This window comes from Drechmeria coniospora, chromosome 01 (genome assembly GCF_001625195.1).
Source record: "Drechmeria coniospora strain ARSEF 6962 chromosome 01, whole genome shotgun sequence".
NCBI lineage: Eukaryota > Fungi > Ascomycota > Sordariomycetes > Hypocreales > Ophiocordycipitaceae > Drechmeria > Drechmeria coniospora.
In genome coordinates this window covers 3697739-3717668 of record NC_054389.1, presented here as the reverse complement: position 1 = coordinate 3717668, position 19930 = coordinate 3697739, and the positions used below count along the sequence as shown (strand labels likewise).

The 19930-nt window shown below is 57.8% G+C and overlaps 4 protein-coding genes across 4 annotated transcripts; 2 read left to right on the top strand and 2 right to left on the bottom strand.

Moving 5' to 3' along the window:
• Positions 1–1631: 1631 nt before the first annotated feature.
• DCS_00880 (uncharacterized protein) lies at positions 1632–7204 on the bottom strand (the record flags this gene model as incomplete). The annotated part of the gene is made up of 2 exons (XM_040798215.1): positions 1632–6647; positions 6740–7204. The coding sequence occupies 2 exons, from the start codon at positions 7202–7204 to the stop codon at positions 1632–1634; spliced, it is 5481 nt and encodes a 1826-aa protein (XP_040659098.1).
• Positions 7205–10413: 3209 nt separating this feature from the next.
• DCS_00879 (pre-mRNA splicing factor cwc24) lies at positions 10414–11531 on the top strand (the record flags this gene model as incomplete). The annotated part of the gene is made up of 2 exons (XM_040798214.1): positions 10414–10994; positions 11078–11531. The coding sequence occupies 2 exons, from the start codon at positions 10414–10416 to the stop codon at positions 11529–11531; spliced, it is 1035 nt and encodes a 344-aa protein (XP_040659097.1).
• Positions 11532–13235: 1704 nt separating this feature from the next.
• DCS_00878 (Autophagy-related protein 3) lies at positions 13236–14458 on the top strand (the record flags this gene model as incomplete). Its single annotated transcript, XM_040798213.1, has 2 exons — positions 13236–14339; positions 14405–14458. The coding sequence occupies 2 exons, from the start codon at positions 13236–13238 to the stop codon at positions 14456–14458; spliced, it is 1158 nt and encodes a 385-aa protein (XP_040659096.1).
• A 1387-nt stretch (positions 14459–15845) lies between these two features.
• Positions 15846–18353, bottom strand: DCS_00877 (uncharacterized protein; the record flags this gene model as incomplete). The annotated part of the gene is made up of 1 exon (XM_040798212.1): positions 15846–18353. The coding sequence occupies one exon, from the start codon at positions 18351–18353 to the stop codon at positions 15846–15848; it is 2508 nt and encodes an 835-aa protein (XP_040659095.1).
• Positions 18354–19930: the final 1577 nt, after the last annotated feature.

Genomic DNA, 19930 nt, shown 5'->3' with positions numbered 1-19930 from the left:
GCACAGAGAGACACAGTGTACTTGCAAGCGAGCAACAGTTACGTCATGTGATGTACCTTCATGGCTCGCACAGTGCAGGTTTGGAGTCGGAAGTCGGTAGTAAAACGTAACTACGAGTGCGGAGTAAGCGAACACTGTTCGGCAGGTGCGGAGTACGGAGCCGGTACCAGCGCTTACTTATTGTAGTACCTAGTTGCTGCACTAATACTTACTTACGGTACCTACTGTAAGTACAGGCTACGGCACAGGAAAGCACTTAAGTACATGTACAAGTACTTGTACAGTAAGTACTGTAAATAAGTAAGTACAGTAAGTAGATGCGAGTACGGAGTACTCCATGCAGTACTTGTAGGGAAGCAATTATGCAAGTACAGCACATCAAGACAGCACAGTAAGTTTATGAATTGCAAGTATTACTCTGCAATTGTACAAGAGTACGGAGTACAGTAAGTATACTACTGTACGGAGCAGGTTCGGAGTACATTATTAGTACCCAAATACTTATCTGGTACTCCAGCACTGCGGCTATTTTCATGTACCCGTACACCTAATTCCTTGCAATAAACTGGAAATACATAATCTGTGCATCACAGGCCGGGCACAACTGCTCTTACTTGTCCTCCGGTAGGTACAACTACTTACCCCAACGCTTAAGTAGGTACAAGTTGAAGGCAAGGTACTTAATGCGCATCAATACAGTAAGTGGCAAATGTACAGGCCCGAGCCCATTGTGACAGCTTCCCTCACTCGGTCAGCAAGGCAGCGGGACAATCAAGCCCTTGTACCTCCGCATTATCTTTCTACTTACAACGCACGACTTTTCGCCAAGCCCTGCCTCGAGCTCCTCTAGATACCGTGGTTGTGGCGAGCACAGGAACAGGATGATGGCGCAACGGCCGACAGCTGTCAACTTTCCATTGCATTGTACGCCTTCATCAACGCCAAAAAAGTTGACACCATATATGTACGTCTCGCTCACGGTCGCCAATACGCCCGCTCCCCTCGGCTGCATTGCCAGCAGGTCCAATGTACATGGGCCAGCAAACGCCAATCTGGGTCTCGCAAGTAACCGCCTCCGTGCGACGAACGAAAAATGGAGGTGCCCATCGAAACGGGACCGTGACAAGATGATATGCCAAACTTGGTCGCGCAAATCAGAACATTGGAGCTTGGAGGCAGGCGCAGGTATGCCGCAGTCGTGTCGCCACAGCCGTACGGCTACCCGCCCCTGGCCAAGTTCCCACCAAACAACGCTTTTCTGTGCGTGGCGGCGAACAAGAGACGCTCGGTCTGCATGGGTATGATCAAGTCTGCCATGTGAGACTGCGCGCTCTCGTGAAGCAAACAAAGGAAACGATCAAAGAGAGGTCGGAAAGGAAAAGGAGATGCAGTGTCCCAAGCAACGGTTTGGGCTTTGTGGGTGAGGCTGCTATCGCCAGTCTGGCAACAAGGCAAAATGTGATCTTGGTCGTGCGGAACCGTTCCCGTCGGGGTGATGATCGCGAGTGTCGTCAAAACCCCCATGCGTTTTATGCCGGCAGTGGACGGTCATGCCAGGCGGTAGAGAGGTCTAATGAGTGCGAGGGAAATCGAAAACCAAAAAAAAGGCGTGGCAGGAGGGAGGGAGGAGGTTACGTCAACGCCACTGTCACCTCGCTTCGCGACATGTCGTGCTCGGACGGCCCGTCTCCTAGCTTCGAGGGCGCGCGGGCGCCGCCGGTGTCTGCGAGGAAGCAGGCCCCGGGTGCGAGTGCGCAGGGTGCCCGCGGCCTCTTCTCGAATCGCGGTGCAACGTGCCGACGTCGTGCTTGCCTACGTGCGTCGTTAGTCTTGGCAGTTCTCCTCTCGGTTCCGCCGGCCGGCAGGCACTCACCGTCGCAGCAGGCTCTCACGTTCTCGAGTCGATCAGATTCCCTATCCTGCCGCTCGATCATTTCCCGGATATCCTCCGCGCTGTCGTGCACCTGGCTAGCCTCGTAGATGCTCGCGTCCTGCTGAGGGCCACGGCCACGCAGGCTGGACAAGGTGTCGGAGAATTTCGGCGCGCCAGCCTTCCAGTAGCCGCTCAGCTTGCTGAACGTGCCCGCCGGCGCCTTCGTTGCCGACGCTTGCTTGTGCGTCGTGGGCGTCAGTGTGGGAACGGCGATGGATATTTCGTCGGCCGGCTCGACGCGCGTTGCGCGGGAGTTGTACGACGACAACGACGGAGGAGCCACCGAACCGTTGCCGTCGGCCGGCCGCCGGTCGAACTGGACGTTGAACTCGTCCACGTCCTCGCGGGTAATGTGCTCCGCCACTTCCTCGGCCTCCGACTGGCCATCCTGCCCGGTGCGCAGCAGCAGGTAGGAGAGGGCGTTGAACCACGTCTCGTGTCGCTGGCCCGTGATGCAGGTGAACTTGATGGTGCGGCCGGGGGAGATGATGACGAGGCTCTTGCGGTGCAGGCCGGGAGGCATCGGGTTGTCGTCCGTAACGACCCGCACGCCTTCGATGGGAACGCTCTTGGCCTTGAGCTCGGTGCGGCCCGCCGTCGACGGATCCAGGTCGCTCCAGTACAGGGTTCGAGTGTACGGGTGAACCCAGAAGTAGCGCCTGTGTCGCCTCTCCGACATCTCGCCTCGGCCCGTCTTTCGCGTGTACTTCCACAAGTATTCACCAATCATGGTCTGCGTGATCGCTTGGATCATCCGGGGATCCGTGTTGGAGCTGAATCCCGCCGGGGCCATCGTCATGCTCATGCTCATGTCGCCGGGGCGTATGTTGAACCGAGAGTCGAGTTCCGAGGCAAAAGAGGATACGGAAGACTGCCTGGAGCGCATCGAACGCTTTCCGGGCGACTGCACTTCGGCCGTGCCATAAGCCGAGCCGGTGCGGGAGCCCCGCGATGCCGGTGCGTCACGGCCGGATGCGACAGGGGGAGCGCCGGGTTGGCGTGGCGTGCGAGGACGCTGCTTCATCGCCGATGCCGGCCACAAAGGAGGGCCCATGCTGCCCCGTTGGCTGCGTGAGGAGCTCGACCGCGCCGCGTCGATCATCTGCCGGTGATTGGAAGGGAGCGGCGGCACCTGCTGCATGGAGCCCTTCCTACTGGCGGAACTGCTGGGCCTCGAGGCAGGCGACGTCTCCAGCGCCCCCGAGTCGTCAGTCGCCTCGCGGCGCATCAAGTCGTCAAAGCTCTCCTGGGACATGCGGATCCGGGCCGTCCCTGTGGTGTCAACGCTGGCGGCGGAGCTCACAGATGCTCCCTTTCTGTGGCTGCCGCCGCTGAGGAAGGTACCGATGGCGCCCGAGGTCAAAACGGTCTGGGCACCCTGGTCGCTCATCGTCGCCAGCTTCCTCCGCGACGGCTGAGCGTTCGAGTTGCTCGATATTTCCTTGAGCAGTCGCTGCGAATCGGGCATCTCCGCGTCTCGAGAACCGCCGGGAGATTGGCGAGTCTCGTCTTCGGCGATGACGGGAGGGACGTCCATCGACTTGTTACGCGAGGGCACGGAACCGTGCACCTTGCCGTTCGGCGGCGTCTCGGGCCGGTCCGTCTCAGCATCCAGTAGAAGGCTCTCATCCCACATAGGGGAGATGAGGCCATCCCTCTTGCGGCTGCGAAGCGAGACGGGTGCTTTCTCGGTCGATTCATCCGGAGAGTGGTCAAAGCTGGGTGCTCGCTGCGTCTCCAGCACAGGACTCACGGGTTCCACGTTCTCAAACGCTATCGACGATAGCGCAAGCATGGGTGGGAGGGGAGGCAGCTCCATCACCGGAAGCGTGCCTTCGGTGACGATGGAGGACAGTCCCAGTGTGGGCGGGATAGGCTGGGGCTCAGGCACCGGTCCAACATGCTCCGCGGCGATGCCCGAGTAAACGAGCGACGGCCGGACGGGAGCGACCTCGGGAGCCTCGACGGGCTCGAGCTGCTCGCCTCGAACGGATGAAAAGCTGAGGGGCGGGAGAGCGGCGACGATTGTCGGTTCGCTGACGGGAACGAGGTGCTCGGACATGACAGCCGACAAGGTGAGCGGCTGCGCGACCGGGACGGGTAGCGGAACGACGGCAGCTGCCACCTCACGCTCGGGCTCGGGTTCGGGCTCGAACGCGTGAATGGCGAGCGTAGACAGGGTCAAGGATGGCGGTGGCACGGCAACGGCTTCGATCACCGCTGTCGAGAGGGACGTCAAGGTCAACTCTGGGCGCCGAGGTTCAGGCTCGGCCACAGGCTCCGAGCCTTGGGTCGCGATGGTGGAGAGCGCGAGCACAGGCCGCGGGGTCTCCGGCTCAGGCACCGGCTCGGAAGCGTGGGCCGCAATCGCCGACAGCGCGAGCACGGGCGGTGGAGCCTCCGGCTCGGGTACCGGCTCGGAAGCGTGGGCCGCGATCGCCGATAGCGCGAGCACGGGCGGCGGAGCCTCGGGCACGGGCACAGGCTCGGAAGCGTGGGCCGCAATCGTTGACAGCGCGAGCACAGGCTGCGGGATCTCTGGCTCGGGCACAGGCTCGGAAGCGTGGGCCGCAATCGTCGACAGCGCGAGCACAGGCCGCGGGCTCTCGGGTTCGGCCACGGGTTCAACGTTTTGCGTGGCGAGAGACGACAGGCGGAGAGTGGGCGAGGCGGGAGGCACGGCAAGCTCCTCGCGCGGCTGGACGTCCTCGGATTGGATAGGGGAGAACGCCAAGGGCGGCTGGACCAACGAAGCGGCCGGCGAGTGTGATGTCGGGGGCACGGGAAACTGGGAAAGCTTCTCGTCGAAATCATGCTCGTGCTGGGCACCGGCGTCACTGTAGGAAACGTAGGACTGCGGCCGCGATGGGTCCGAGTCGAGGCCCCGGCTGTTCCTCCACGCGACCGAGCCGAGGTTGAGAGGTGCGTTGATGACGGACTGCATCGAGGTGGGGCGTTGGGCGGCGTCCTCGACGAACAGCTCCGTCGTGATCTTGACGGGATCCGTCATGACGCTGCTGTCCACCATGACGGCTCTGCGCAACTCGGGGATGGCCGGGGCAGGGGACACGGTGCGGCGGGTCGAGCCGGTGTACGAGCGAAGGCTGCGGCGGCTGGGGGTGCCGGCGTAGGACTCTTCGTCGCTCGCTCCGACATCTTGCAGCTCGGTGAAGAGACTTTGACCTGGTAGCTGAGGAGTGCCGGTGCTGATGAAGCTCGCCGGACTGCTTCGGAAGCTGGGCTCCTCGCTGGTCTGTCGAGAACTCCGAGAGAGGGGACCGCGGCCGGATCGGAGTCGGCTCCTCTGCGTAGACAAGGTCGCCGTCGGCGTTCTCATCTCCCCGACGTCATCCTCGTCGGCGGACGTAGATGCCGTACTGTCGAAGGAGAGTCGCGTGGAATGCCGGGCCAAGCCAGCGGGCAAGCTAGGCGGTCGTCTCATCCGGCCAAACGCGATGGAGAGACCTTCGGTTTCCGTTTCGGCATCGTCGCTCCCGGAGACGCGTTCGTTCCCGGTCTGGAAGTCTTCCGTCTCGGTAGCACGTTCGTTGGCCGTCTCGAAAGCAGATTCGCTAGCCTCGTTGGCCGTCTCGAAATGATCGCTGGCATCCATCGGCTTGGCGACGTTTGAGCCACCGCGCGGGGCCGGTCCCGCGGACGAGACACCGGGAGAAGCATCGTTGTTGTCCTCCCATTCCGGGTCATCGGTCAAGATGACCTGCTTGCTCGAGCGGAAGCTACCGAGAAGGCGCTGCGACTTCTTGAACTCCCTGGAATCTACCTTTCGGCTCCGTCTCGACGAGCCTGCGCCTGCTTCGCTTCTGGCCTTCTCGAGGTCATCGCGGAGGTCCTGGATGATGCGACGGAGCTCAAGCTTTTCCGTCTTTTCACGATGCAACTGGCTGCGTTGGCTCTGGAGGGTGCGCTGGGCGTGGTGCAGGGAAGACTTCATCGTCTCCGTTTCCAACACGGAGTGCCTCGGCGTGCCTTTGATGGGCGAGGGCGGGGGTGAGTGCTCAGGCGTGACGTTGTCGGTCGCCATGTCGAGGTCATCCTCGCTCACGCCCGAGACGGGTTCCCGTTCGACCGCCCGTCCACGCTGGAGGGAAAAGGCCTTGGCGAGCTCCTGGTTCTGGCTGGTCAGCTCGTCAATCTTGCGCTGCATGGCCGCTCGTTCGCTCTCGGCAATGGCCAGGTTGCGCTTCGCGGAGCCGAGCTCGATATCGTGGTGCTTGACCACGGCGACATGCTCCTCGGTGAGCCTCGAGTGGGAGAGTTTCGTCTCGTCCAGTTCCTTCTGGGCCGCCGTCTTCTCCGCGCCGTTGAGGTTCAGGGCCTGCATCAGCTTCTTCTCGCGATCGGCAGCCTCCCTCTGTTGCAGGGAGACTTCCTGCAGCCGGGTCTCGAGGTTCCAGTTCTCCTCCTTGTAGCGATGCTCGCTCTCGTCGAGGGACTTGACGCGCTGCTGCAGGCTCTCGGACTCGATCTCGAATCTGGTCTTGTCCGCCTGCAGATTCTTGACCTCGTCGTCGCGCTCTGACAGCAGTGATTGCAGATTCCGAACTTGGGCGATGAGCGATGTGCTGATCTCGGTAGCGAACTCGATGTCGTGCACGCGGTTGGATGGTTGATTTCTAATTTTGCGGTTCGGGACGCTGAGCTTCGTCGGAGAGCCGGTCGCTTGACTCTCAAACTTGGTCGGACTGATAGATCGCTACAGAATGAGTCAGCGACGGATGGGCACATCTCGACGATGTTGGGGAGTGGCCAAAGCAAGGCAACGAGGGCTAGCCGGGCGGGGCTCACTCTTTTGCCGCGGCCATCTGGCACGTATGGGGAGCCGGCGGCATTGGCCTCATGGCTGGACACTCTCTGCTTGGGCAAGAATGCCCTGGTGGATTCGCGCGCCAGATCATTGTATTCCCTCTCGATGTCGACCAACTTCTTGCGAAGATCCGGGCCCAGCTCGCCTTCGGCCTGGATCTTTCCCACCTCCTGAAGCTGCTCCGCCAGCGCCTTGCGCTGGGAGACGAGAGCGGTGCCCAGCTTGGCAGCCTCGTCTAAGCGACGGTCCGTTTCGGCCAGGTGGGCCTCGAGGGCGCGCTTCGCCTGCGTCGGCGATAAGCCCGGCCCGGTGGCGAAGAATTCATGGTCGAAGTTGGAGAATCTATGCGGCGTCGAGCGGTTCGGGTTGCTGGTGAAGGGATCGCTCGAAGTATCGGTCGGCACGGGGAGGCTCGGTCGCGCGTCGGGCGCCAGAGATGAAGTCATCCTGGTGAAGGGTGGCTCGACAGAAGACCCTCTACCAACTTTGTGAGGGCATCAAGATTGCGAAGGAACGAAAAAAAAAAAAAGGCGGAAGGACCTCGGCGGCGGTTGGGGCGGCGGTACGTCGGATGTGTCAGACGGGACAGGCAAGATGATCAGGCTCGGTCGCGGGTTACCGTGACGCTTGGGCAGCACCGCGTGGCCTCTTGCGTGAGGTGCCGGAGACGAAAGGGGGGTGCGAAGGCAAACTCTTCCGGGACCAGGAACGAGCGGCGGCGAAGGAAGCCAGAGCCCGGAAAGAGATCGTGGGCAAGTGGCCGGGTGTGGGAATTGAACCGACGATGCGATGGGAGAAATAAACAGAACGAGAAGGATGATGCCTCGACCAGTAGGAGGTTGTGGGCCGACGTTTCTTGTTCTGGAGTGGTGGAATGAGCTAGAGGCTAGCAGTGGCAGCAAGCACACTTAGGGTAGGCTCTGCCACTAGATGCCTACTAAGGATGTGTTGGCCGGGTGGGTGGTGGAGCCCGTTTGTTTTGTGCTCGTGGTCGTGCTCGGTAGTGCGATATTATTATTATTATTCGCAGCGGTCGATTTGTTTTTCCGGCTAGTTCCAGACAAAGAAAAACAATGCGATTGAGAAGGGCCGGAGGTGAGTTGACGGATGGTTCTCGGCGGCGTGACTTGCTCGGCTTGTCGTGACAGACTCGACTTCTCCTCGGTCGGGCAATGCGCTCAGCTCAGCAGGAGCACAGGACGGGTCGAGGAGGGGGAGGATGAAGTTGAAAGGAGGGGAGTGGATGATAATGACAGCGCCCCGTAGGGAGGGCCAGTCGCGAGCGAGGCTGCAAGTGAGACAATATTGTACAAGTACTCCGTACTTGCGGTTGTGGTGATACCTAGTGCAAGTACTCCGTACTCCGTACAATGCAGCAAGTACTTCTAGTACCTGTGTTATAAGGATTGATACGTGTGGTACGGCAAGCAAGCGTACTACCTACTGTAGCGTACGGTTCTTGGAGGCGATACCAGCAGCTAAGCTTCCGTGAAAGGCTGCTGGTGATGCCGGTCCGCTGGTGGAGATTGAGGCAGATGGCAAGGAGGCGAGAGAGCCGTAGTGGCAGCCGTGAACGGGGGGTGAATGTCGCTCGTTGGCGGAAGCAACAGATTATGGGAACGGTAAACGTGGGTGGTTGAATGTGAAGCCGAGCCGGAGGGTGTGTGGGTGAGATGTTGGTCGGGAGGGCGCTCTGGTAGGAGGGGGCTCTCAGCTAGGCTTCAGTACCTGCTCACATGCATACATCCCACCCACCGTCGCCGTCGCCGTGTCACAGTGGAGTGTCGCGATGAGGAGGGAGGAGATACGAGCGCAGCTGCAAAACATGGGTACACAATATCTTGCAAGGACTTGTCCGTGAGGACATGTGTAGGTACGGCGAATGAAGTACGTACTTGGATGTACTTACGTGCAAGCATGAGTAACGGCAATGAATCACTGCTCACATGACAATGCCAGCTCGTGAGAGGAACAGAGAGCTCTGGTTCATCGTCGGTCTTTAATCTCTCCAAAAATTGGAGGAGCTTCACCGAGAGTAACGTGATTTGCGAGGAGAGTGACGTAGTGGTACGTGTGGGCACAACGCAGTGACAATTTCCTGATCCAATCTGGTCATATTATGTGTTTTATTTAAACAAGCACGTACAATGCCAAGGAAGTCGCAAATTGATACGACCACATATTATGACTTGCGCAATACCGAGCTCGTATGCAGCTTTGGGTGGTTTCTATGTACGTATATTACGGCCGCTCCCATGCCATATCCGTGTCTTTTACTTAGTCGTGTTTACACATGCGAGTCGCTCGAAATCCACATTCACGATCAACAATCCGCATGAACAACAATGACAGGACGACATAGCCCCCCCCCCTCCCCAGTTCGCCGTGAGTACCTCTCAAGCGTAGCAGTTCATTCTCATGAGCTCCTGTGCTTGTAATGGACGCAATTTTAGAGACTTTCAGAGTCGACACATAAAGTTGCTGGCGGTGACAAATTGAGACCCCTCCCGGGTAGCTTCTTCGGAGGGATGTCACCGCGAAATGCTACATTGCAGCCCCGCCATTAAGGACAGTCAATGAGAGCACGTGCACTGGTACTCCATACGTATCCTTGCTACCAAGCATGCGTGTGTGAGTGTACGTACATAACTTTACACGTGAAATGGCTGAAGTAAATGCTTTGTAATAGTATATAGCGTATGAAGACGTCTGACCGAGGTCTTGATGTTGGTAATCATCGCGACTGCTGGTGATGGTTTGTTCTTGCATGATCAGCAAAAGCGCGTGCCGCGCACATGCGCGGACACTCACACAAGTACAAAGTGCTTATGGTTGGTCGATGGACTACTGAAGTGCTCCGTGCTGTAATTACTTACAAATAAGTGTACACTTTCAATAATACAAATACAACTGCAAGTAAGACAAGGAAGTAATTACAAGAAGTACTGTAAGTACGGCACCTGGACTTTAAAGTACAGAGTACGGAGTATTACTTATTATCCGGCACGCAAGCACTCCGCTCGGCACTATCCCGTATCTTGGCGCCAAGGACCTGTAAACTACTAGTACTGTACTCCGTACATGTACCTACAGTGCAAGTACCAAGTGCGTGGAAGGATAAGTACGGTATGTATACGGAGTACTTACGAACAAGCAATGCACGGAGTATTAATACTCCGTGCCACTTACTATACACTTCCTTGTACAGAGTACTTACTTGCACTACAATTACTTATTGTGAGTAAGCACCTAGTAGGTACGTAGTAGGTTCTCCGTACTCCGTGCTGCAAGTAAGTGGTTGTAGTTGTACTTACTGTACTTGCGCACATTTACTCCGTACAAATCAGTATTACTAAGGGTCCTGAGCTTAGGACTTGTACAAGTGCTGCCAGAGAGTACCTGCACTTGTACTTACAGTAGGTACGAAGTACGGAGTACCGAGTACATACGGAGTACTTATTACTTACGCACTACTACTTAGTACAACTACTCCGTACAGTACTGTTAGATTGTTCAGGAGAGTCAGCCATTTATTAGTGATATTTGTCATCGACCTCGGCCAGGACATGCCACCTTCGAGTGGAACAACTCGAGCTTCAGTTCGAATCAAACTTCGTCCTTCGCATGCCATTGCTGCATATCCTTGACCAACGCCATGGCTGATTCGGGTCCCTCACCTGCCGAAGGCGCTCCCGTGCCCGTTGCCGTGTTCAAGCGGAGAGGTGCCAAAGGAAAAGCCAGCTTGAGAAAGCGACCAGCGACGCCGCCAGCAGCCAACAGCGACAGCGACTTCTCGTCATCCGAGGACGAAGCAGGCCAGCGCATCAAGCGAAGGAAGAAGAACGCTTCGGTTGCTGTCCACTCTCGAGGAGTCAATGGCGGTGGCAGGGACCATGTGGCGCCGGCGTTTACGGCAGACCGAAGCGTTCCCATCACGAATGCCAACGACGCGACGAAATCAAGCAACTGGTACGACGAAGCTGCCGACGATGGGCTCTCTTCCAAGAAGCTCCTTGGATCCACGAGATTCGTTTCCAAGGACGAAAAGTCCGATGGCACATACAAGGGCCTCGCGAACCGTGCCACCTTCATCCAGAAGAATCCCGACGCTCCGCAACGGACGGTTGGGCCGATCAAGGCGCCGACCAACATCCGGACAATCACCGTCACCGATTTTGCTCCCGACGTATGCAAGGATTTCAAGGTCACAGGCTTCTGCGGCTTCGGCGATAACTGGTACGTGGCCCCATTTCCCCTTTGACTCTCCCAGCGTGCATCGGCTCACATGGGGGTGCGTCTTGCAGTAAATATCTACACAGCCGGGAGGACTACAAGCAGGGCTGGCAGCTGGACAAGGAGTGGGAAAACGTGAGCAAGGGAAAGAACCTCGCCGGCACGGTGGTGGCCAGTGCGAACCGCGACAGATCAAAGGACGACGACGACGACGACGCCGAGGAGGCCATGCTCGAGAACATTCCCTTCTCCTGCATCATCTGCAGGGGCCCCTACAAGGAGCCGATCGTGACGAGGTGCGGCCACTACTTCTGCGAAGGGTGCGCGCTGAAGCGGTTCAGGCGAGACCCAACCTGCGCCGCATGCGGTTCGGGGACGAGTGGCGTCTTCAACGGAGCCAAGCGACTCAAGATGTTGCTGGAACGGAAGCGGGAACGGGCAGCCAGGAGGAGACGGGAGGCAATGGACGCGGGAGAGGAAGTGAGCGAGGAGGAGGAAGGGGAAGGGGAGGGAGGGGCAGAGGGGGGGCAGGAAGCGTGAGAGGCTGCTACCACCGGGCAGACCTGTCCTGTACCTACTTGCCGCAACGTTTCTAGGATTCTGTCCCATCATGATACCACGATATTCATCCCATTCCATGCTTTGGCGCCCGCTTCGACCTGCACACGTCACATGTTTGCATGAATACAACAAACGTACCATGCCATAGAAGCGTCAGAACCCAGGCTCCGATCAAACCTGCGTCCCCTTGAACCGGTCCGTCGGGCCGCCAGGCACTGTGTTGCGTCGCAACCCTCTTGCAGCTCTCACCGCGACCTTTCCGGCGGATCTTGACATGAGGTACTCCGTACGGAGTCGGCACGTAGCAGGTACCGATCCCTGAACACCTCGCAATGCTGCATCTCAGCACTGCCGAGCTTACTTCGAACTTGTGCATGTTTGAAGTCTCGCTAATATTACAATGACTACATTCTTCTGTACATGTAGAACGAAGGTACCAAGGTGCATAGGTAGGTACCTAGGTAGGTACCTCTGTAGTTAGTATTAGGCTTCAGGTACCTAGTTATTAGGGTTGTTAGTATCTCTCCAGAGCACCACGCCCGCCAGCTTATAACACACGCAAGCACTAACATCGGCAGCGCCCAGTGGGCCATCACAACCTACTAACAGCTATTATATTACTGCTGGTACGGACTTCTTGTTGGGTGTACTTACTGGGTATTGTTGGTACTGAGCACTGCTTAGATAGGGGTACTTGATAGGTACTAGGCAGGTAGATAACTTAGTGCCTACCTAGTACCTACAGTACAAGTAATTCCTACCAGGTACCTACTAGGTACCTAGGTGAGTACAGTAAGTATGTATGCCACGTAGTACTTATACTCAGCATTACCTACAGAGTGCAGAGTACTCCATAATAAGATAGCTGTTCACCCAGTGCCAAGTAAGTACATGTTCAACTAACTGCACAACCAAGTATTACTTGATGTACCTGCATCCTCACCGGCTAATACCTGTACTCGGTACCAGCCAAGCACCGAATACCGCTGCTGCAAGCCGTATCGTAAGAGTACCTATGTATTACTAGGTATACCGTAAGTACTCCGTTGTGTGCGTGCCCCTCTGCTGGGGCCTGGACCTGACCCGGACCAGCCCCCTCCCATCCCCCTCCCCCCAGCGTCATCGTTCGCCATGTGACTCCTCCCGGTGGTGCCTGGCAGCTCGTGCTATCGTCTTCCGTGAACCCTTCCCGCCACCTTCCTTCCCATCCATCACCAGGTAGCGAGCGTCACAGGGAGAGCGAACTGTCGTGACCTGACCGACCTGACCGTCCTCGCTGTGCTCTACTCGTCCCATCTCCCTTCGGACCCCCCCTCCTTCTCCTCCACTCCATATTACCGCTCGCCAGGGACGTCGCCGAAATACAGCTTATTCAGCATCCAACTCGTTGATCGATGCCTGTGGCCGGACGACGCTGGTCGTCTGCAACCGTACAAGCGAACAGAATTATCCCCAAGACAGAAACAAGGAACGGATTCGAACCGTGCCGCTACATGCGAACCGAAGGAGTGCGAGTATAGCGTACGCAGCCAACATCGACACCGACATCGACACCGACACCGACGCCGACACTGACTCCGACGCCGACACTGACGCCGACGCCGACACCGACACCGACACCAACCCCCAACATCCATATCAACCAAACCGTCCGTCGAGTTCTTGCCACTTCACTTACGAAGCATGAATTACATCAAGTCGACCGTCAACACCCTTCGCGACCGGTACACGCCGGTGTCGCACACATCAACCTTCCGCCAGACGGGCCAGATCACACCCGACGAGTTCCTCGCCGCTGGCGACTACCTCGTCTACAAGTTCCCAACCTGGTCCTGGGGCCAAGCCGATGACGATGCCCGCCGTGTCAGCTACCTGCCGCCCGACAAGCAGTATCTCGTCACGCGAAACGTGCCGTGCCACCGCCGGCTAGACGACGATTTCGCCGGCGACGCCGGCCACGAGGAGGCCGTCGTGGGCGACGGTGAGGATTTCAACGACTTTAAGGATTCCAAGCCCCGCACCCCCGGCAGCCAGTCCGACGACGATGGCTGGCTGCGCACCGGCGGCCTGACGAGCTCGCAACCGCTGAAGGCGAGGGATGTACGCACCGTCGACGACAGCGGCAACCTCGGCGATGCCACGGACCCCGACGATGACGACATCCCGGACATGGACGATGACGACGACGACGACGACGCCATCATCCGAGATGTCGGCTCCGACTCCAAGAACAGGCAGGTCGCCCTCTTTGGCCCTCCCCGCGCCCCCCTCGACAGCCAAATCCGTCTCGCTAACAGCTTCGCCAGTGGCCGTCGCGCATACACGTTGTACATTGTCTACACGCCCTACTATCGGACCCCGCGCCTGTACCTGTCGGGCTACCTCTCCACCGGCCAGCCCCTCCCGCCGCACAGCATGATGGACGACATCGTCGGCGACTACAAGGACAAGACGGTGACGCTCGAGGACTTCCCCTTCTTCGCCAACAACGTCAAGATGGCCAGCGTCCACCCGTGCAAGCACGCCTCGGTGATGAAGACGCTACTCGACCGCGCCGACGCCGCCCTGCGCCTCCGTCGGGACAAGCTTCGAGCCTCCCAACCTATTGCTGCTGCCGACGCCGACGCGCCGGGCCTCGGCTCCGTCGTCAACGACCTGGGCAAGCTGCAAGTTAAGAGCGCGCAGGAGCCGGCCGACAAGGACGAATGGGAGGAGGTCCAAGGCGTCGAAGCTGATGAGCAGGACGTCGCCATCCGCGTCGACCAGTATCTCGTCGTTTTTCTCAAGGTTCGCCTTCACCCCCACTCTCTGGCCTCGCCTTTCGCTGACTCCCCCCTTCCCTCCCCCCCTAGTTCATGGCCAGCGTCACGCCTGGCATCGAGCATGACTTCACCATGGGCGTCTGAAACCCTTGAGGCTTGGATACCTACAGAATCGGCTTGGTTTTTGGCGCCCTCCGCATCGGGTGTCCCAACTGTGGCGAGCCTATACAGATAATCTGCACCCATACACTTCTATATTTCTATGTATGCCTGTATGCATGTAGGCCTGCACTGGAGCGACGGGGCGTGCGCGAGGCGGGCAAGCGGGTGAGGCGGAGTGAGGGCCCTTTGGAGAGGGGGCCTCGTTGTTGCGCCTTTGTTGAGTCGACTTGATCTGCTTCATGCTGCCTCATGTCGCACAGGTTTTGATGATGCAGGCGGGGTGATGGATGGATAGACTATTGGTAGACGGTACCGTCTGACTGTGGAGGGTACTTGTACACAGGAAGCTCGGCACATCAGCCTCGCGACCCAGCCAACTTGCTCGGTGCCTTGTTCAAGGTGAATGAACATACGTACGGTGCTATTATATGATTTCGTGCGTAAAAAGTATCGATAGTACGTGCATTTTATTGGTGTACATGATACGTGCAGCGAGTGTAGAGGAGGCAGAAATTGCGATTCCTCGCCTGGTCCCTTGAGTGACGGGTATGTCCATCGTCCTGCGTTGGCGCCTCCGATATCTCTTCTCCCACAATATCCGCTTCACCGCCTCATGGCAAGGTTGTGAATTATTCTAGCAGACACTTCATCGGCTATGTTGAGGCCGCCAAGTCTGAAGTCGGTTTCAGCCGTGCCTCTCCCTTCCTCCCTCAACTCGGCAGTGCCGGGGGGGAGAAGTCGGTAGACAGGATGCAGGCTGGAGACTTTAAACATTCGAAGCGTTAGGCCATACTTGCTCGTGTCAAACGTATGGATTCGAAATGCCTCATCTTCTGGGGAGCGATTCCATAGAAGGACGAATTTGCTTTTCAAGAGTGAGAACGGCATTGAAAACACAACCTGTCAACGCCAAATAGCAAACGCTGAGGCTATGCTCTCCATCCTTTGAAGTCATAAACCTACACTCCAGGCTCATATGTCGTAGCCTATGAATAAACCATCTATGCGCCATCTCCGAAGACCTGCCCCGAATCAATGTACATCTATTTCCAAGGGACAGGGATCAACCCCCTCAAAATTTCTATGCCTTAACGCCCCCATGTCATAGCCTGCGCCGTTGAAAAAAAAGTGAGATGCATATCCCATTGAAACGAGGCGAGGCAGCCAAACTTCTAGCATGCATGGCGCTGCCTCGCTAGGTGAAGAATCAGGTCCGAGAGGAGACGAGAACTCTGTCGTTGTCCAAGACGAGACGTACATTAAAACGTGATGCTTCGTTTCTGATGTAAAGTCTACCACCCCTCCGAAGGGCTTCTGACCCAAGAGACCAGCAGAGTTGCATGTCGCCTTGGAAGTGCATCTTGCATTGCTACTCAGAGCGATCAGCTGTCGGGCTGAGCTCGCCGGCGGCGGCTCCGTCTGCATCATGGCTCGCACATGTAGAAGACATCTCACAACCGTGGCACACAACATCGCTGCCAGATGCGTCGTTGGCTTCACCTATTGGGGAAGCAGGACCGGCCGGGCTCGCAGCTAGCTCCAAGTTCCGCTCCGAAGACTGGAGGACATAGGGCACGGCCCCCTGCCCGCCGGAGATGGAAGCAAGCCTTTCGTTTAGCTGCATCATGAACAGGTCGTCGTCGGCAGGAATGCTCTGCATCATCAGGGGTCCACGGAGGGGCACATCGTCGGTAGGCTCCAGGTGGCCTCTCTCCTCGACGCCACGGTCCATCTCGCCGCCGTGGACGTACTGGACATCAGGAACCGCGATGCTGTCGCCTACTGGACTGGATACTTCTTGCTGGGATGTGGATGGGTGCATCTGCGCCGTAGACGGGATGCACTGGATGGACCGGCTGGTGAGGAGCTCGCCTGCGGCGGCGGAACCGGCTTGCAAGTCTAGACTGGAATCATCGGCGACCGACTCTTGCATGACAGAGCAGTCCGAGGTCGGGGCGTCGTGGGTGAGGCAGCGCGCCGATGGCGACCTGCGGCCGGCCGGTGCAACCGCAGAATCGAGGCCGCTGGGGACAGTGGACGTGTCTTGAAACGTGGGGCGCAAAATCGTGGCCAACCTGATGGGTATTCCATCGAGTTCGGGGTATATCTCCGAGACGTCCACGACCGTACGGACCACAACATCCTCGGTCTGGTTCGAAGGGATTCTCTGCTCGCCGACATATTGGCAAGGGCTTCCCGGGATCGGAGAGTGTCGGGGCCAGGACCCGGGAGGCGAAGGCGGGCGCTCAAACAGAAAACTGCCGGCCTGCTGTGCTGTGACAGGCGACAATCGGGCGGCCATGGAATCGGGCGAGGAGTCGACACCGGTGACACTGTCCCCACCGCCATCGTTTCGGCTCGTGGCATGGCCATCAGGAACGTGGCAAGCAGCGGACCTCATCATCAGATTCTCGACACGCAGCCGATGAATTTGATCTTTGAGAAGCCCCAAGTTTCGTCTCATGATTGACTTCTCCGTGGCCCACCGGTGCTTGATACGGTCCATGGTCGCGCGCAGGAGCCGGATGTCTGCCTGCTGGGATTCGGCACGTTGTCGAACCCAGGAGGGATCGAGGAAGGCATGCTGCTGTTGACGGTCGACCATTTCGAAGCCAAGCTGCACGGCTGCCGTGGGAACGCAAGAGCGGGATCTGTTCACAAATGGAACGGAGGCAGTAGCGTCATTTTCAGCAAGGGGCGGAGTCGGCACAGGGGCCGGGTGCGAGATGGGCGGCACGGCCGAGGGGAGGAGGGCCGGGGGGGAGCCCATATCTAGCTCGCCAGCGGCGGCCGGCGGGTCGGGGAAAGCGCGCTGTCCGGAAGCTGGGGCATGAAAGATGGGCAAGATGGATTGCCAGGCGGCGTCATCAACGTCATTTGTCGTCGATGACGACGATGAGGGCCTGGAGTACCCGGAGGATACAGAGACGTGCCGGGGTGTCTGATCTGCCGGAATACCAGCGGCAGACAGCTGCATGGGCAGGTTGGAATAGGGAGGCTGGCGGTGTAGAGATGTGGCTCCCACGTCGGCGATCGGTGATGAGGAGCTGTCTAATGGTGCCTCCAGCCCTGACCAGGAAGCAGGGTCGGCATCAGGGTCCAGGAAAGGCACCTGGCTGTTGAAGGGGGGGCTATGGCTTGGCATGAGTTCTTCAAACTGCCATGGTGGCGTCGCGTTGATGGGCATGCCGGGAGGTGGGAATGCGTTGGATTCATGCCCGACAGGATAAAGTGGGAAATCCAGGTTGTCATAGCCAAGACTAGACACGACTTCGTCATGCTGCCATGACGACGTCGTATTGATAGGCAAACTGGGTATGCCGGCGGGTGAGAAAATGCTGGATGAATGACTGAAAGGATGCGGTGGGTAGTCCAGACCGCTGTGGCCATGGTTGGAGACACCTCCTTCTCCATACTGCCATGCCGACGTCGTGTTGTAGGGAATAGCAGGGAGCGGCAATGCGTCGGATTCATGGCCGACAGCATGCGGTGAATTGTCCAGGCTACCGTGGAGTTGGCCAAAGCCGGAGACGTCTTCTCCATACTGCCATGCCGACGTGGTGTTGAGAGCCACGCTGGGGGGTGAGAATGCGGCAGATCTATGGTCGGCGAGATGTGGTACGAGGCTCAGGGCGCTGTGGTCATGGGTGAAGACATGGCTCGTCGTGGCGAAAGCCGTGTTTGGCTGAGGTGAACCAGCATATCCAGGCCGTTCTGCTGCCATAAAGCCCGGTTCAGGAGCTGAAGGAGGAGCGTAGATGGTGGCTCCAGGATCAGTACCGAACTCGACGGCCAACTGGAGGTGATTTTCAGGCGAAGATGTATCTGCAATGGTGGGCTCGACGGCGCCAGTCGGTATGAAGCTGTCCGAGGACATTTTGAAGCGAAAGCCGAGCGACAGGGGATGACGTGGTGTGAGATGAAGTGGTGGCAAGTGCTTGGTGATAGGGGGGCACGCCAAAGGTTGAAGTGTGCAGCAGGAAAGCCGGAGGATGGAAACGTTGAAATGGGGAGAGAGGTTGTCGATGGTTTTCGAAGAAAGCGTCTCCGTCTCCGGGAAGATGCTCATTCATTAAATAGACGACTTGACAGGAGAGGAGGGGGTAGGCAACGGGACGGGCGGGTATGGCATGATCGAAGACCTGGCGGCCTTGCTGTCTCTCAATATCTTTTGCTAGAATAGTTGGCCGGAGCTTTGTCAGGCCTGCATCTCGGAGTCGCCGCCAGCAGGTTGTAGCAAGATGAAGTGAGTGGATGCATGAATGATAAAGAGAATAGGTTCCGTCTATCGTATTGGTCCGCCTGGAAGGAGAGGAGATGGGAAAGGCGCCCAGTAGGTAGTCCAAGGTTCAGACAGAGTCGGGGTGGACGGGGTAGGAGGACTGGCCAAGACAGGACAGGGAGGAGGCTGACCGGCTGCAAGGCGAGCAAACAGTAGGACATGCGGTTGTGCAACCGGAGGATGCAGCCGCCGAGGCAGTGGACGTGTCGCGACTTGACCTGAATGGAAGCACAGTTGATGGCTGAAGACGGGACGAGCGGAAGGGAGAACGGGCTGGTGAAGCTGGTAGGTCGTCGAACCAGACCACGTCGATAGATCGGGCGAGGCTTGTTGGAGGGCAGCGACGTCTGGGGCTGCCGCGCGGGATTTGCCGGGAAATCCGATCTCTTGCCTTGGACCGTTGCTGATCTGGTGGGTTTGTTGGAAAAGGCGCAGCCGGGCGACGACTGGGGTACATCGGGCGACGATGGGATGCACCAGCAGTTGCCAGTGGGCGGACAGCTACCACCGAACGGCTGCATGCATCATGGGTGCATGAATGACGCTGTTTGCTCCGTGTGTTTGCTCGGCTGCCTCGAATTCTGTGACCGATCCCGAGGTGGCCGGCCAGCTGCGTGCCATGCAGCTGTTCACTTGCAGGTTGTTGGTTGACCAGTTGGTTGGTCTAGCTAGCTTGCATGGGCGGTGGTTGGCCGATGAAGTTTTGTTGAAGGTGTGCGAAAATTGATGCCGGCATTCCTATTCCAGATCACTGCTAATAATAATATTAATAGTTACCGTCACTGTTGCGGTGGAGTTGCATCCGTACTTGAGTCCTAGGACTGAGTGTGCCGAGGACAAGATGTACAACGCCATAATACCTCTACTCTGGTACAAGTGCCGGTTCTAGCCTGCAATAGGTATTTGTAGTAATATTGCTCTATGATACAGTGTACTCCGGATCATCAAGTACTTGCTGCACAGCACTATGAAGTAGGCTGGAGATTGCCCAAGTACAGCGTATTCGTAATACCTTAACTTAGGTAGCACTTGGTAAGTACCACAACCACAGGTACCTGGTAATCGACAGTACTTGGTACCACATGGTGGCATGCACTAAGGCATAGAGGACTTGCAGTACATCAATATATACTCTGTAGGTGATACTGGGCACTATTCAGGGGAACTCTAAC